We start from the raw sequence: 18131 nt of genomic DNA, 5'->3' as shown, positions 1-18131 counted from the left end.
ATTCAATCTAGTGACCACTCACTCTTTAGCTAAAACAATTAGTCAATTAATTGATTAGTTGACTAATAGTTTTTTAAACAAAAATGCTAAAAATGCATTGATTTGATTTGCAACTCTTAAATGTAAAGATTTTCTGGACTAAAGAAATAAGTTGCAGAGACTGAAAGTCTTTATCCGAATCTGAAGGTCTGAGATTGTCTCCAGTTTGTATCATGTGAGCAGCGTTGACCGTCTGACTTCCCCTTCTTAATAGTCGATGTCTCCGGCTTGAACCTGTCCAACCTGGCCCGTCTCTACTGTGTCTCTCTCTCTCTCTCTCTCTCTCTCTCTCTCTCTCTCTCTCTCTCTCTCTCTCTCTTCATTTTTCTATCCCTCTGTGTCGGCTCGTTGTTGCTCAGTGTGGTCATACCCTTCTGTGTGTGTCTGTTCTTGTGCTTCTGTCTCCCTGCTTGTTGCAGATATGTGACTGAGTTTGTGGACCTGGGTAATGTGTCAGCCTTAAGGACGTTCAGGGTGCTGCGAGCGCTCAAAACCATCTCTGTCATCCCAGGTGAGGAAGCCAAACGCAGGGGAGTGAATATCAAAACGCACCCTCCCTGGAACCGGGGCCTGCTGGAAGAACTAAAATCAGTGTTTGAAATCTCATCCTGCATACTACCTCCTGAACAAAACTGCTTTTTGACATACACTCTGATACGAGTACACATAGGTGGTATGCAGAGAGAAGCACTGAAGTCTTCCTCATTAATTGGTTGTGAGTGGACATCAGAGGCTTAGCAGACAGCGACTTTACACACAACAACTCTTGACAGTGAGCCATGAGTGAAATTTGCTTCTAATGCGTAATAAAAAGCTCACTCTTCAATTTAAACTCAAGCTAACTATAATTGAGTTGAATGATGAAAAATGTTCTGCCAGCCGTAACTGAAAATCTAGGGCTGTTTTACTGCAAACATTACTGACAAAACAAAGTTTTAACAGCGTCAGAAAACATGACTTTCATGGTATTTTAGCAAATCTGAGTATCTGTTATGATACTTTATTAATTCCAACTTATTACTTGATTTAAATACTGGATGCCCTGATTTATTACCATGAAGTTGATAAATTAGAATTATTAACATGATCTGAATGAAGGTTTAAGTGGGAGATTCAGACTTCAGCTGGTTCGTTTCTCTAAAAAAAGAGTCGTCACTCTTGTTGGACTACAAAACCACGCTGTCCACTCATGAATGTAGAGATATGTTACAGAGTGGTACTTCTTTCTCTAACAAACAATCTTGGTCAAAGGACGCTACCTGCACGGTCGTGTCTAGAGGGTTATCCACAAATTGCAAAAACTTGCAAAAACACTTGCGAAACTCTACTACAGCATTTTACAGTTTTAATACTTTAACTACATTTTATTGATTATACTGACATACTGTTACCGAAGGAACATTTTCAATGCAGGACTTTTACTGTAACAGAGTATTTTTACAGTGTGGTATTAGTACTGTTATTTAACCACTACTGTCAATAAGTAACAAAAATAAAACTAAAAACTAGATGAAACGTATAAAGAGTTTAAAAAATATGAGGTTTTGTTCTAAATTAAATTACCCAACAGTTTAAACAAGTACATCAAGTTAAAGTCATTTTTCCTGTAAAAACATTTGGTGGTTCCAGATTTAGTAATGTCAATAATGTTAATGTATTAGTAAAAATATTAATGTATTATTAATAATGTTAATAATGTTAACATATTAGTAATAATGTTAACAATGTTAACGTATTAGTAACAGTGTTAATATTGTTGATGTATTAGTAATAATGTTAATAATGTTAACGTATGAGTAACAATGTTAACAGTGTTAACAATGTTAATGTATTAGTAACAGTGTTAATATTGTTGACGTATTAGTAATAATGTTAATAATGTTAATGTATAACCAATAATGTTAACAATATTAACGTATTAGCAATAATGTTAATATTTTTTATATATTAGTAATAATGTTAACTTATTAGAAATAATGTTAATAATGTTGATGTATTAGTAATAATGTTGATTATAATAATAATCATTAGTTAATATATCAAAATGAGGTCCAGCTCAACCAACAACAAAAGTAAAATACTGCTTTTACACTAATGCATGAGTGAAAATAATCTAATGATAGAATATATAATAGTACTTTAACTTCATTTTATTGATTATACTGACTTTTACTGAAGGAACGTTTTGAATACAGGATTTTTACTTTAACAGAGTATTTTTTACAGTGTGGTATTAATACTTTTACTATAGTAAATGATCTGAATACTTTCTCCAACACTGCTTTCAGAATTAATTAATTATTTAACCTGAATGTGACAGCAACAGTAAAAATGTTGCAGAGACCCTGCTAAAGTCGCCTAAATTATTATCATTGCTCGTTCCTAATAAAGACAAAAAGTTTGATTGTAGTAAACAGGAACCCAATCTTATATCTATTTTCTTAAAGTTGACCTATTATAAGAGAGCGATTCAGTTCTGTTAATTCAAAATGTGGTTCTTCCAAAGTGTCGCTGGCTAGCCTCTGTATGGTTCCACTGTGCATGTTAGCATGCAGCGCTGACGGCGTTATTAACATGTCTAAAACATGTGATTAAAACATCTCCATGCCATATGGCCTCATTATAACAATGTCTAATACATGTTATAACTTTAACACAGTATAGCAACATGTCATAACTGCAGCCATAACCAAGTAGAATCACACTAGTCATTCATTAGCTTACAGACGCTTCAGTTCTAGGTGATTTTGAATGCCGATTTATTTAAAGTCTGTTTCTAATGAATCAACTAAAAAGAAAAAAGTGCTTTCAAGTGATGAAACAAGTATAAAGAGAAACTGGTTGTTTCTTTGATTTGGTACGATTGGCCGAGGACAGTCAACTTGTCTGCACCCTTTGTGTTCTCAGTGTGTTTCGTTCCTGGTGTTCTTACCAACGTGTTCACGTCTTCATGTGTTCATGTGTGTTTTGATCTGAATGTTATCGGGGAGTTTGTTTTGCTTCGTTCTGTTTGGTGATGATGATGTTTCTAAAAACCTAAAGCTGCTGTCAGATGAAAACCTTTCCAAGAAATGTAACACATTAACAGGATGAAAGAGATTTTCACCTGACAGCAGAGTTTTATTTATCTATTGGCTTTTCTTTTTCATTTCATTAACTGGTTATATTGTGATGTATTTCTATGGTGCATAAAGATGGCTGCCCTTTGGTTTGACTCCATAACCTCACCAGTGTGTTCAAGGTTGTTATTCACACATTTGAAATGTGTCTTTGCTAATTTGATTTGGATTTGGGCTGAAGATTGGATTATGATTGAGACGGCTGCCATCTTTATGGTCCCTGATCCATTGATTTAAAGGAATAGTTCACCCAAAAACAATGTAAATTGTGTATATTACTCACCTCCCGAGGCTCTCTGGGGTCCAAGATAAAGTTTTCTATCGAATGGCGTTAAGGAGAGCGGAGCGCCCGAAAAGTAAAAGCATATCAGTGCAAACAGACTTTGACAGGTTGAACAGAAGACGGCAAAAAAAGGTTATAAAACGTCCGAAAAACTGTTTCTGTGCAGCATTACAAGTGTCTTGTATCTATCAGACCGGCAATACGTCATCCTGAGTAGGCTTGCATGACCACGCCCCCTTTTGGGGGAAAGCTAGCTAACGTAAGCTTGAGTAATACAGTCATACATTAACGTTACAGCAGCATCAGACTGTCGTCTCCAACTAAACCTCAGCCTGTAGATCAAACAGTTGGTCATTAACACGTTGGTTATTTACAGACAACACTTAACCAAACGGGATTCAATCAGGAACGTAGAGATGTCTGGATCAGTAATATCCTCCACTGTGTTGGACGGGGGAAGACTGAAGGGACATGGTGGTGATCAACCTTCATACGTTAAGGCGTCGCCAACGCTCAGGTTCAGGCACAAAATAATTATTAGACGTGTGAATAAAACAAATGTTTGTCTAACAAAGGAGGAATGCGTAAACTTGTCAAAATTACAATCCGAACATACGTCAGATCACATTGAAGTCTATGAGATCTTCAGTTTTCTTTTCCCCAAAAGTGGGCGTGACCTTTGCGAAGTACCAGTATGTGCCGGTCTGATGTCTCCATTCGTGGACTGATGGAAATCCAAACACAACTATTTCCACTAAACTATTGTCCTCCCGTGAATGAGTTTGTAAACATGCATGCACAACAACAATGTCTTTTTGCAGTCCGTTTGTCATTTTGAAAACTTTATCTGGGACCATAGAGAGTTTATGTTAATATAAACAATTGATATAGTTTTGGGGTGAACTACTCCTTTAAAAAGACCGATATGTGACCTTTTATTTAAGCTAGCTGCTTGTTTTTCATTGATTTTTGAAATTGTACTAAATATAATGAATTATACGTTTTGATTTTCTAACCGGCCGCAGTACCATTTATCTGAATATTAATCCTGTCTGCGTCCCCCGGCGGTCCGGCAGGCCTGAAGACCATCGTCGGCGCTCTGATCCAGTCGGTGAAGAAGCTCGCCGACGTCATGATCCTCACCGTCTTCTGTCTGAGCGTCTTCGCCCTCATCGGCCTGCAGCTCTTCATGGGAAACCTGCGGCAGAAGTGCGTCCGCAGCACGGCGCACTGCGTCAACGGCAGCCTGGCGGCCAACACAACCTTCTACTGCAACAACAAGACCTGGACCTCCCTGAAGGACTTCATCAACGACGAGGGTGAGAACCTGAACCTTTACTCCTGGTTCTACTGAAGCTGGTGTAGACAGTGAAGCAGCCGGCTGACAGATACTTGACTTTGTTACAGATTTAATTCTGTTTTTGTATTTTTTCTGTTGTTGACTTTAGTATGTTGCATTGCTTATACAGTAGACCTCTTCTCTGTTGGTAACCATGGTGACGTGTTTAGTGAGCGGAGCCTTAAGTGGAGGCAGAATAACTCTCTGAACACGTTAGCTAACGCTGGCTTGCAAGTATTGTTGGCTTGTTTCTTCAACAACGGCTGAAGAGAATCCTAGTTTCTCTCAACATGTGCTGTCACTCACTCTCCAGGATCACCAGTGGTAGTTGAGAAAAGTAACATGAACCAACAGGAGCAGATTAGCCGACCCCCCTTAGCTATCTAACTAGCCGGCCGTCCGACCAGCGGGCTGGTGGCCAACGGCAGCGCTGTAAAGATAAACTGAGGGCGTATAAATCTGTGGATGTCTATAGTTAACTCTCCTTCAGTAAAGTCAGTCACAAAGAGAGTTGGACAATATCAGAGAAGCGTTTCAGAGACGGAGAGAAAGGGTTGCTAAGAGTTTAGCCTTCTGAAACGATTCTCTGATAATGTAAATACGTTTCATATCAATACGTACATATACGTGTAGCTAAAACAATCTAATTCAAAATGACTTAAACAACTTAAAAGATTAAGGGACTTTTGTGACATCAAGATCACGGAGTAGAAGACGAGACGGTAGAATGAGTAGAGAGGAGAGTGGGTCTGTTTACTGACGTCAGTTGTAACCTCAGTGCCAACATGGCGTTGTCCGGTCCATTTAGGAAACACCAGTCACCACGGCAGCATGACACACACACACACCTTGTCACAAGTGTGTGTGTGTATGTGTGTGTGTGTGTGTGTGTGTGTGTGTGTGTGTGTGTGTGTGTGTGCGCGTGTGTGTAGAGGCAGTTCAGCTACCAGCAACATACAAGACGTGACACACTCACAGAGGTCATGCGAGGTCAGCTGGTACATACACTATTTGACATGTCAGGCATGTTGACCAGAGAACATAATATACGTTATGTTGACATACTTATACACACACACACACACACAGTGTATATATAAGCACATACAGTACATGCAGCCCACACACACACATACACACAGGTCGAGGTCAGGGTTAAGGAAACACTTAACGCTGCTGTCAGATGAAACCGGAGCTTCACGCCGCCTTTTTTTCTCTCTCCAATGTGACCAAAATACTGAACTGCCTGCGTGTCGCTGCACATGTTCACATGTTTTTCACATTAATCTGCAAAAATACTGCAAAATATACAGTACAGAAACTGATTTCACTAGAAGAAATTAAAGTATTTCTTGTTTATTTGTTTATGTTTATTTGTTTCACGCATATGAAACAACAATAAAATACAATTTACATGAAAGAAATGTAAAAATCCGTGTGAGGGTGTGGTAGAAACCTACAATGGCTTATATAAGGAACCACACCCTAAGGACATACAACAGGGAAAAATAACTATCATGACAAAAACCACTGGTACATTCTAGATATTAGTGTTCAAAACACTTCACATATAAAAATATACAGTGTAAAGTGTCGGAGCAAAGTTCAAACAAAACAAAAAAACACAAAGAAGCAGCAGTAATTGCCATATTTACAGTTTCTAAGAGCGATAATTTTTCCCAAATCATATGTTTTTTCTTATGTTTGTCTTCCTGTTCTACTCCATCTCTTTTAATTTTAATTTCTTTTCCTCGTATCTGGTGTCAGTCCGTCTCTTTCTCCTTAAAACGGGGTGGAAACTGCACATTTTACTGAAGTAAAAGTATACAAGCATCAGCATCAAAATATACTTAAAGTACTAAAAGTAAAAGTACTCATTATGCAGAATAATATATATATATATATATATATATATATATATATCAGGGCTATCAATCGATTCAAATAGTTAATCGTTAATAGTCTAAAGCCACCAGACTCCATTGACAGAAGCAGTAATTTTTACCTCGCTGATCTTCATAAAACAAAACTTCGTTCAAACTCGACAGAAACAAAATAAAACTCATCAAAACCGTCTTTGTTAGTGTTTCCACTGTTCCAACAACCACCAACTCTGGTTTGGTTGAAATAAACCCTTAATTCAGCAAGGTAAATGTGAAAAGAAACAGCCGTTATATATGCGCTCCTCAAAGCCACCAGACTCCGTTGACAGAAACAGTCATTTTACCTCGCTGATTGTCAACAGAAACAAAATAAAACTCATCAAAACCGCCTTTGTTAGTCTTTCCACTTTACCAACAATCACCAACTCTGGTTTGGTTTAAATATACCTTTAATTCACAGCGTTAGATGTGATGTCAGCTGTTATATGCGTACCTCAAAGCCACCAGACTCCGTTGACAGAAACAGTCATTTTACCTCGCTGATTGTCTTGAAACAAAACTTCATTCAAACTTGACAGAAACAAAATAAAACTCATCAAAACCGTGTTTCCATTTTTCCAACAACACCAACTCTGGTTTAAGGTTTGAACGAGGGACTGAATCAATAAAAAATATTTTAAAAAAAGAAGTAATCACCGTAAAATTTTCACTATTTTCTAACCCTCTTTTCCGGCGTGTTGGTGTCGTTGAACACGAGGGAAAACAAACAGAAAGGCAGTGTAACGGCACGGCATACTGCCGAAGGGAAAGGAGTCTATCGCCTATTTCTAGTGAGTTTTTCAGCGTTTGATAAACCTGCATATATACACACTAACTTCAGTAGGAAATAGGGATTAGTTGAGTCAGGTTATAGGAGCAGTGGGAGTAGATTCACAGTCCAGCAACAAGAGAGAAGATGCCCCGTTGTTGTTGTTACTTAAAGTGATGTCACTTCGCTGTCGCCGTCTGCATGAGAGGCTTTACAGCAGCCTTCCTATTGGGCCTTTACTTAAAGGGCGACGCCGCCCCGAAACACAGGCAGCGCCGAGCTTACAGTAATGGCGTTCCGTCTAACTAATGTACCTTCTATTTATTCATTTCCAGTTCTCCATCCATCACATCAAACAAATGTCCCCCGCAGGCTCCCGTTTATCGACCTCTAAAAGCTGCCGTGAAACCCGAGAGCCGAGCCGCGCCGCGCCGGTAGAGCTCAGCCTCGTAGGACTGGTCTGAAAACATGCGGGAGATCAATGGTGGATGCTCTCCACGCTCAAACATTTCCCATCATGCCTCTGTTTGTTCTGTCTGTCTGGTCAGAGCCGGCTGACAGCAGCAGTCGTCTTCCTGTTGGAGGATTCAATAAGTGAATCAACAGACGACATGTACAGTCTGATATTAACGTTTCATACAGAAACTGGTTTCTTCATGTTGAATCAGCAGATTACAGCCGACTGTAAACTGTAAACTCCTGAGCCTCATTTCAGCTTAACTTTCCCCTTAAAGGCGTGAAAAACTCACTTTCTCAGTGCTTGTTCTCGTTCGTCTGGATATCTGGATATCTGGAGTATCTAACCCACAAACTGTGAAATAAGACGACCCAGTCAGTTTAGAAAACGTGTGATTCAACGAGCTGATCAAACTCTCCTACTTTCTTTATTTCCTCCTTTCCTCCCACCTTTCTTCCTCCCTCCTACTTTCTCTCTTTTTTCCTCCCTTCTTCTGTATTTCTTAAATCCTTCCTTCCCTCCTACCTAGTTCCTTCTTTCCTTCCTTCCTTCCTTCCTTCCTCGCTTCCCTCCTTCCCACTTCTTTTTTTGTTTCCTTCCCTCCTTCCTCGCTCCTACTTTCTCTCTTTCTTTCATCCCTTCCTCTGTATTCCTTCCTACTTTCTTCCTTCCTTCACTCCTCCACACTTCTTTCTTTCTTTCCTCTTCCTTTCCTTCCTTCATTCCTTCCTTTGTCACTCCTACTTTCTCTCTTTCTTTTATCCTTCCTTCCCTCCTCCCTACTTCTTTCTTTCCTCCCTTACTTCCTTCTTCCTTCCTCCCTCCTACTTCCTCTCTCTTTCCTCCTTCCTTCCTTCCTTCCTCCCTCTTTCCTATTTTTTTTCCTTCCCTCCTTCCTTCCTTCCTCCCTCCCTCCTACTTTTTCTCTTTCTTTCCTCCTTCCTTCACTCCCTCCGTTCCTCCCTCCCTACTTCCTTCCTTCCTCCCTCCCCACTTTCTTTATGCTCCTCTGGGAAGCAAAACAGTTTAATAAATAAATAATAATAAATAAATAAGTAAATAGTTATAATACTATGAATATTAATAATATGTTTTATTGATCAACACGTTTCAGTAGAGACATTAAATATGACAATAGAACAGAAATAATGTAGTTCTACTTTTGTCCGTCTCTTCGTAGGCGGACGTTTTACTGGCGTCTGGTAGTCGCTTTCAGTCCAAAATGGCGGAGGTGTATCTCTGCTGCAGGGCGCTGATGAACAGTTTCACTTCTTATCAACATACATTATTTGGTTGTGCCACAAGCCAATCAGAGCAGACTGTAACTCCCTTTGGCGTGGGCTTTATAGCTTTATAGACCTTTTACATGCAAAAACAGACCTGTCTAAAACACTGAAGGAAAGCTGAAGAAGCACAGAAGCATAGAATAGGTCCTCTTTAATGCCTCTCCTTCATCGGAGAGCAGACTCAGAGTATATTTCACTTGCAGATTTCCATCATGTAAATGCGTCTCTTGCCGAGGGTGGAGGTGTGTTTAGGCCTGTCAGAGTCATTTTGCTGCTCCAGAGCTTGAAAAGAAATGAAATTAAGCCCACTCTGTCGATATCCTGTAGAGACAATCTCCCAGGTTTCTGCTGGTCTGTGAAACCTTCTCAGACGGGGGTCGCTCTGGAAAAAAAAACCTTTATTAAATGTCAGTTTGCGAACTAATATGCATTTATTGTGGAAACCTGAAGTTTCAGGTAATGACTGTCTGCTTTGTGTGGGGAGGAAATGCCTCCGTGCTGCGAACAGTAAAGGCTTCATGGTTACTTTGAGCTGGTGAACAAAAGCACTTCACAAGTTTTAGTTGGCGAGCGGGGATGCAGTCTCCCCGATGCACTCCATAACAAATGAATGGCTCTTAAAAAGCTTAAGTGCCTTTGGTGCGGTGGCGGTGGCGGCGGCGGCGGCGGCGGCGGCGGCGGCGGCGGTCAGGCGCTCCAGAGAACCGGTTTTGTTTGTTAAAAGGGGGAAACTCTGCACGTGTACCGCCACAATAAAAGGAAGACTTTGAAATGTTGTTTTTCTCTCTGACAAGCTGAGGCTTTTCTGAAAAGTGTTTAAACTGTGGTTCGCTGGCTGCATTTCGGAGTACATTTAGTGAAAGAACATGACACCTATTTTAATATTTTTCCGTGTAATGGGTGATAATGTGCTGCAGTTAAACGCGGTCTGAATTGTGCGTTGAATAAAAGATTAGAAGCCTGAATGGTTGCTCCCGTCAGGATGGAAATGTCAAGCCAGCGTTTAAGGTCACTTTCTGCTGAAAAAAGTTGCATCTGATTCAAAGATCTGTCAGGTCCCCCCCCGTCTCCGTTATGTAACGTTGACTCACACAGGAACAGCTTTTCACAATAAAACGTACAAATGCTGGTGCTGATGTTACATTTCACAAATAGGAGGTGATGTTTTTCACAGTTTTTCAGCTTTTTAGATGAATAAAATCCTAGCAGGTGGCCTGTCAGCCTGTCACATCACTACTAACTGCACACTGTGTCACACTCACAAGTTACTTATTTTACTCTATTTGCACTCAAATCATAAAATAAAGATAATGAAAAAATAATAAATGTGACAGGAGGTCAATAACCGACACTTTCATACAACGGACATAAGAAGAAAAACAAACAATAGCAAAAAGGAAAAAAGAAAAACATAATTTAGAAAAATACAATAAAAAACAAATGACAACAAAATGGGCAGAAAACAATCCAATAAAAACATGAAAAACAAAACACAATATATACACACTTCAAAAACGAATTAGACATTATGAATTAAATGTGACGACAATTTCCTTTTAAACTTTAAAGACTTTTTTAAAAGCTTATTTTCAGAGATCTGTCCTGTGGAGGACAGAAACAAAAATAAATTAATAAATATATAAAGAACTCAATAAATAAATAAATATGTCATTAAATATAACAAAAATAATATTAAAAATAAATGTAACCATTAATTAATTGATAAAATGTGACATAAATGTATTTATATTTGTATTAATTCCCTTATTTATTTACTCTTCTATTTAAATTTCCCTTATATTTATTTATATATTTACTTTTTTTAAGTTTTAATTTTATTTATTTATCTATTTATTTAATTTTTGATGTATTCATTTATTTTTGTATTATTTTATTTGATATATATTTACTTTTTAATGTATGTATTTATTTATGCATTTAGGCATTTATTTATTCTTTATTTTTTATTTCTTTATTTTTTGCACTTATTTTTTTATTTGATATTAATTTATTATTTATTTATTTATTTATTTATTTATTTATTATTTATGCACTTAGTTTTTTATTTATTTTATATTTAATTTAAATGTATGTATTTATGCATTTATTTATTCTTTTATTTTTGCACTTATGTTTTATTTATTTTAAATGTATGTATTTATTTATGCATTTATTTATTCATTTATTTTTTTATTTTTTTTTTATTTATTTATTTATTATTTTTAATTAAAAAAAGACATCAGCGCTGTTCTGGAAGCTTCTCTTTGGAGCAGGGAATAAATACTGAGTCCTTTAAACCACAACCAGGAGCACTTGTTTTCTTCCGGTCGCTGTGCATTAAAAGCCTCGGAACTTGTGTCCGATACTTGTGTGTGTTTGTGGCGGAGGAGAACCTGAAGAGTGTGTTAATGTACCTGGAAATGGCCTGTGGTCAGACTTAAGTGTTGTATAAATGCCCAGCAACCTGTAATGGTTTAGTTTTTATGGCCTCCTGCTCAGACGGTGTCTAACCGGCCAAAGAGTTGGATGAGTTTATTGATCGGCCGGCCGGCTGGCGAGAGTTACCTGACCTGACCTGAAACTCCACCCTGACTGACGCATCATTTTAGTTTATTTGGACAATCGATTATTAATTTATTAGCGGAGGGAATATGTACAGTATCTATGTGTCTTCTACTGTAGTCAAATACCTCAGTTATTAAATTTGGACGATACTAACGACTCACATGTCTCACGGGGCTGACGATACTAACGACTCACGGGACTCACGAGACTCACGAGACTGACGATACTGACGACTCACGTCACTCATGGGACTGACGATACTAACGACTCACGTGACTCACGGAACTGATGATACTAACGACTCACGTCACTCACGGGACTGACGATACTAACGACTCACGTCACTCACGGGACTGACGATACTAACGACTCACGTGACTCACGGAACTGAGAATACGAACGACTCACGTGACTCACGGGACTGACGATACTAACGACTCATGTCACTCATGGGTCTCACAATACCAAACGACTCACGTGACTAACGACTTACATGACTCACAGGACTGACGATACTAACGACTCATGGGACTCACGGGACTGACGATACGAACGACTCACGGGACTGACGATACTAACGACTCACGGGACTCACGGGACTGACGATACTAACGACTCACGTCACTCATGAGACTGACGATACTAACGACTCACGGGACTCACGGGACTCACGGGACTGACGATACTAACGACTCACGTGACTCACGGGACTGACGATACTAACGACTCACGTCACTCATGAGACTGACGATACTAACGTCATTTTACATTTAGGTGTTCATCATGTTTTCAGGTGTTTTGGACCTCTGCTAAGTTATGCTATTAACGCATAAGAATGATAAAAGTGTAGACTCCTAACTAACAAGTAGAGGAGAGCTGCACACCCACACAGTGCTGAGGTCTAATCAGGCTGAACTAGTGGAAACACCTGAGTGGGTGGACCAGGTAGGAAGATTCTCCTGAACTGAAACTGGAATCTGAAGTGGACTTTTATTTTGTTTTTTCTAGACAACTTCTACAAGGTGGAGGGAGCCAAGGATGCCTTAATCTGTGGGAACAGCAGCGACGCAGGGTGAGTGGACGTCTTCTCTGTCACATTGAGAGGCTGGTGGAGGTGGAGGTGTGGATGTATGAGCTGGACACGCCTCCCTGCTGGGTGGAGCTTGTTGGAGGATTTAAATTTGTTTTTTGAGTGACGGATGCTGAAATGTGTTGCAGTTGTGATGTGTTTTGTTGTCAGGTTGATGAGGTTTAGGAAGAACTACATGGATGGGCTTAAAACTACGTTCATAAAGTGAAAATGACGTTGAACTTTGTGAACACGGGACACGAACAGCGGTCTCACGGATGAAAGCCTCGTGTTTGTTGTGATTAGCTCAGGGCTGAAAGCATCGCTGTCAGTCATCCAACATGGCGGCTTGTCCCTCATGACCTTCAGTAACCACGACAACATTCAGTTTGATAGAAGTAGAGTTTTTCTTGTCAGACTGTTGGCTGTTTGGTTCTTAAATGTGAACAGATGGAAACAGATTGGGCTTCACTGGGTTTCATCTGTGAGACAGAAACCAAATAAACAGCAGGTTGAAGTCTTTAGGTCTGCAAATATTAGTTCCCTCGGAGGAAGAGGAGCTCCGGAGGCTGAAATAAACTGTTCTGGAGAAGAGACGCTGAGGTGAGAACGTGTTGAAGGAGGAGGAAGTTAATATAAAGTATGTCTGCTAAAGGAGCCATTTGTGAGTTAAAGTCTCCACTGCAGGATTATCCTGTGATCCTGTCATTGTCTATGTAGTAGGGATGCACCGATACCACTGTTTTTCTGACCGAGTACAAGTACTTACATTTGGGTACTCGCCGATACAAAGTACCGATACGAGTACTTCTGGCGCGCGCGGGCTGAGGTGGGATCACCGGCCCAGTGGGGTCGGGCGCACCTCCGGCCCGTCTCGTTTTCTTTTCTGTGGACAGAATTCCTTCATTTGTCAACACAAGGCTTTTACTCTAAAATATGTTCAGGACTGTTGTAGAACATGCAGTGACTTGCACGGCTCCATGAATGAATAAAGTACGGGGTTTTAATGGTGGATTATTACTATTATTTAGAAATGAGCACACGCTTCTTAATGGCCATTATGAAAGACAAACTCAATGTAGAAAGAAAGGGCTGGCAGCAGCAGCACTGTCTGTGTGGACGCCATACGTGCGGGAGACGCAGCAGTTCAGTGAGGCCACCGACTGTGACACGTTCCCTGCCAGCTGCTGTTTATTACTATCTGTCCGATCTTTTATATCGGCGCTCTTGCAGTGTGTGCAGATTTTCATGGCGGGTCAGCCTACTTTATGCTCCTTAGAAAAGACTGACTTTCTCTTCGGCGTGACAGCTAACCGTTAGCGTGCTGACAGGTTCTGTCAGAAGGAGCCACAGGCGTCATAGCAAAGGCCACGACAACGACACATTGATTGATTGATTGGCAGACGTACAAATCCGGGTTGAATTCAGACACGTGGTGCTTTGTTTGTTTTTCTATGTTGGGTTAGGTAGTAACGAGTAACGGGACAGAACATATACATCCATGTAAACACTGAAAATAAGAATATGTCTAGACAGACGTACACAAAATAAATGAAGAATAGCTCCACAACTAGCAGGTCTATCTGCATGATCCTGGTCTCTATGGAGAGGTAAGACCTCAGAGAATTCATCCCCAGTGTAACATTGTGACTGTTACTATGCCTGAGGAAACTGGGACGAACTAAAGGAAAAAAATTATATTTTTATCCTCGCCTTAAAATGTTTTCTTGATCACAGTGGATAACTCCATGCACAGAGACGCCACTGAATTCATTCAGCAACTCCTCCACTACAACTGGTCTCAAGTCCACTTTTTTGAAGTCTTGCACTTTAACTGTAGTCGGCATCGATATCGCTCCCCTCGCTAGTCAAGTCATCCGACATCGTCACTTTCGCAGCGTAACTTTAAAAACTTTAAAAAACTTTAAAAGTCCAGGAAGCTAAGAGGCTAAAGCTAAAAACAAATTTACCCAAAATAGCAATCCCATAATGCATTTTTCCTTACCCATGTGGTTTTCTTTTTAGCGAATCACAACACCAGTTATCGGTCACGTGTCACGAAAACAACACTTGCACGTCGTATCCAGTCTTAAAAGAATAGACAGAAAGAGTAGCATCCGGTCTTACCAGCTACTGGGAAATAGCGGAATATAATTATTAAACCATTTTTATAATAACATAATGTTCGATAAATGTTGAGGTAAATATTGGGATAATTTGGCAAAGAAATTTCAAATAGGTTACTTGCTAATTATCACGCAAATTAATTAATTAATTTGCGGACCTGTAAAATGAAGAGTTACCAAAAAAGTTCCGCTACAACAAAGAGTACCAGCTCACTTCCAGCTCTGGTTTTTACCCTTCCACCAGGGTCTGAAATTAACACCCGCCAACCGCCAAATGTGGGTAAATTATTGGCAGTGATGATTTCACCCGCCACTTTGGCAGGCAGGGAAAACGCTAGTGATGGAATAGAGAACCGTAGTTGTCCGCTTTCTTGGCATCTCATGCCTCCGTGACTATCGATTCCTCTTATTGATGCTTTCCGACAGTTACGCTGCTCAATGACGCGTACGCACGCTGTATCATGTTTCAGTTTGTTTGACCGGTGACACGGTGGAGAGAAAAAAAAAGCGCTCAACAGCGTGGCGCTACTAAAGCTGAGGGGACGCATCCTATTTCTCCCCGATAAAGCGACACTGAACAACAAACCTGTGTTGAATTCATCAAGAGGAGAGTTAGTAACGTTAGCTGTTAGCAGCTCAGTCCTGACTGGATAAATAACGGAGATATGAACGTTAACGGAGGTGCCATTGAGTTATTATTATGAGACGTTCAAAGTCTGCTCAGGAAAATGACTATTGGGTGAAGGTGAATTACAACGTTATCATGATGTGTTCAAATGTAATCTCGTAAAATTTAGTTTTTGGTGAGAAACTTGAATAAATCCAGTTGTTTGAAGGAGAAGTTTTCACATCAATATAAAATAGATATTAAAGAGAGATTTATGACCTGTTGAACTTCATAACAACTTACCAAGACTTTTTTAATCAAAGCAAATATTTCGAATTGTGTGTTTTTATGTAAATAACCACTATAGATGACAATAAAAAAGTACAGTACAGTACTGAGTACACTACCCTCACCTCCACGGTGTAATTCCAACACTGTAATTTACCGTGTATATAATGCTTTTTATGTCAAATATATCAAACATTGAATGACATCAGATCTAAAATGTTATTCCTTCATTTAGCGCAGAGATATCAAAAGTATCAGATACAATTTCTGAGTTGCCGACAAAAAATACTTGTCTGCCTCAGTGGCAGGAAGCGAAGAAAGTTCATTTCAGACCCTGCCTTCGACCTCACGACCTCCACAGCTAAACGTTTGGTGCTCCGTTGTGTGCCCGAGCCTACGACGTGGGTCGACTCCATCATGTTGCTTTAGAGATGGTGAAAGATTTCCTCTCGTTCTGCTGCAGAGAGTCAAAGTGAGTCGATGGCGTCGACAGCGACGGACTTCTCAGCCAAGAGAGAGGAGCTGCTGGAGGATGAGAGAGAGATGACAGTGATGTTGATCACAGCGTTGTTTGCTTCCTGTGCTGAAGCCGCTCTGCTCGCGCATGATGCTGATTTCGCCGGGCCTGAGGGCAAAGGTCACTGAGCTAACCCGCTCTGACATACACACTGACATACTGAGACTCACACAACCAGCTGCACGGACACAATCACAGGCGCTTTATTAGTCCAGGATCCGGTTTTGGGAACATCCGGTCCGAGACTGGCGTCGTCTCTTCTCCACCTTTCTGGTCTTTAAGTGACATCACAGGTTGTTGTTCACGCCGTCAGAGCTGCAGATATCAAGTCATTATTCAGGCTGACACTGTGCTCGTGTTAGCGTGACGTATCCGTCCCGTCGGCGTCATTCTCAGTCGACAGAAGCTGTGCTAGTGATTGTAATAAGTAAACGAGACCATCAGCGAGAAGATAGATGGCTTCTATATTCTTAATGCTCGTTATCCAGGCCGTATCGCTGGGCCCGCTGGAGGGAAGGGAGGCACGGGAGAACCAGGACCAGGACCAGGACTGAGCGGGGCAGACTGTCAGACCCTGCTGCAGGAGAATCAGAGGTTTTCTAACCGGACTCTGGTGCTCGGAAGCACTTTTGTCCACAAGGACCGCCAGAATCAACACAAACGTTCCTCGTAGTAACTTTACTATACTGAAGTAAAAGTATGCAGGACTTTAACTTTTCCCAGTGTGGTATTAGTACTTTTACTTCAGTAAAGGATGTGAGTTCTTCCACCAACACTATAAAACAGTAGAGCTGAGTACTGCAGGTATTTTTCCTGTGTCTGCTGGAAGTTGATTAATTGAATCAAAGCCTGAAGATGAAGAGGCTGAAGGCGACACCATGACAGGCAAACCTGTGTGTTATCAGTCAACAGCGACCGGGCGCTCACTCCAGGTTATTTCTGCTGCGTCATGTCCTCGGCTTGTAGGCCTCGCTGAAGCGGCGTGGAAGCATCTGGCCGTCTGAGGCCGGGAACGCCGCCTGCCGCATCCGTGCCTCAGGGGGCGGGGTTACCGAGCAAACGGAGATAAGAGAGAGAGAAACAAAGATAGATGTTGAAGTGAGGAAAGTGCTTCTGTAGAGGCTCATTTGATTTATCAGCTGTTGTTAAGTGCTCGGACCCAAGAGGACCGTTGATCAGGACGTTCTCCAAATACAGCTTCAAAGTCTGCATTCACCTGATGATTCATTAACCCTTTACATTTCAATTATTAAAATAAGGCTGCCAGTTTGCTCCTGAGATGAGCAGCCGGTCAGCACCCATCAGCAGTCTGATCTCAGCAGCTCTGTGCTCATTTTCAACTCAAGTTGTGGAATTTAAATCTTAACTTTGTTAAGATTTTTGCTGCCAAATTAGTCTGACGGTAAAGTTCAGGTTCATGTCGTAGGCGCCGGAATACGACGAGACAACGAGACTTTATGTCGTGGTAATAACATCTAAGCCAGGCGGAACGTTGGCGATATAGCGTCTTACATGTTGGACCTTTATTCAATCATGTTAATGCAATAATAACGCTCAGTGTTCGAGCTAGAGAGAAGATACTGGTGATACTGCGTCGCCGCCGAATGGAAGAGAAAACTCAGCCCTGCAGCAGCACTGCCGTGGTTACTGGTCATGAGGTAGCGTTTCTGATTTAAGACTAGAACAACTTGAAACACAGTGCTGAGCTGTATCTCAAATTCATCTTCAGGTTCCAGCTTTCAGAT

At 40.6% G+C, this 18131-nt stretch overlaps 1 protein-coding gene across 5 annotated transcripts in view; it reads left to right on the top strand.

The window, feature by feature from the left end:
• Nucleotides 1-18131, top strand: part of LOC141759841 (sodium channel protein type 2 subunit alpha-like) — a 187898-nt gene that overhangs the window by 61617 nt on the left and 108150 nt on the right. For 3 of the 5 annotated variants that reach the window (XR_012592206.1, XM_074622275.1, XM_074622273.1), the window contains exons 7-9: nt 459-550; nt 4518-4760; nt 12788-12851. Coding sequence is in view for 4 of the 5 variants with exons in the window: in XM_074622275.1 (XP_074478376.1) it covers nt 459-550; nt 4518-4760; nt 12788-12851 (399 nt within the window). In the remaining variant the exon portion in view is untranslated. The remainder of the gene's footprint in view (nt 1-458; nt 551-4517; nt 4761-12787; nt 12852-18131) is intronic. The other 2 variants (XM_074622274.1, XM_074622276.1) reach the window with 1 other exon arrangement.

This window comes from Sebastes fasciatus, chromosome 21 (assembly GCF_043250625.1).
Source record: "Sebastes fasciatus isolate fSebFas1 chromosome 21, fSebFas1.pri, whole genome shotgun sequence".
Classification (NCBI taxonomy): domain Eukaryota; kingdom Metazoa; phylum Chordata; class Actinopteri; order Perciformes; family Sebastidae; genus Sebastes; species Sebastes fasciatus.
This window is presented reverse-complemented; position numbering and strand designations above follow the sequence as displayed.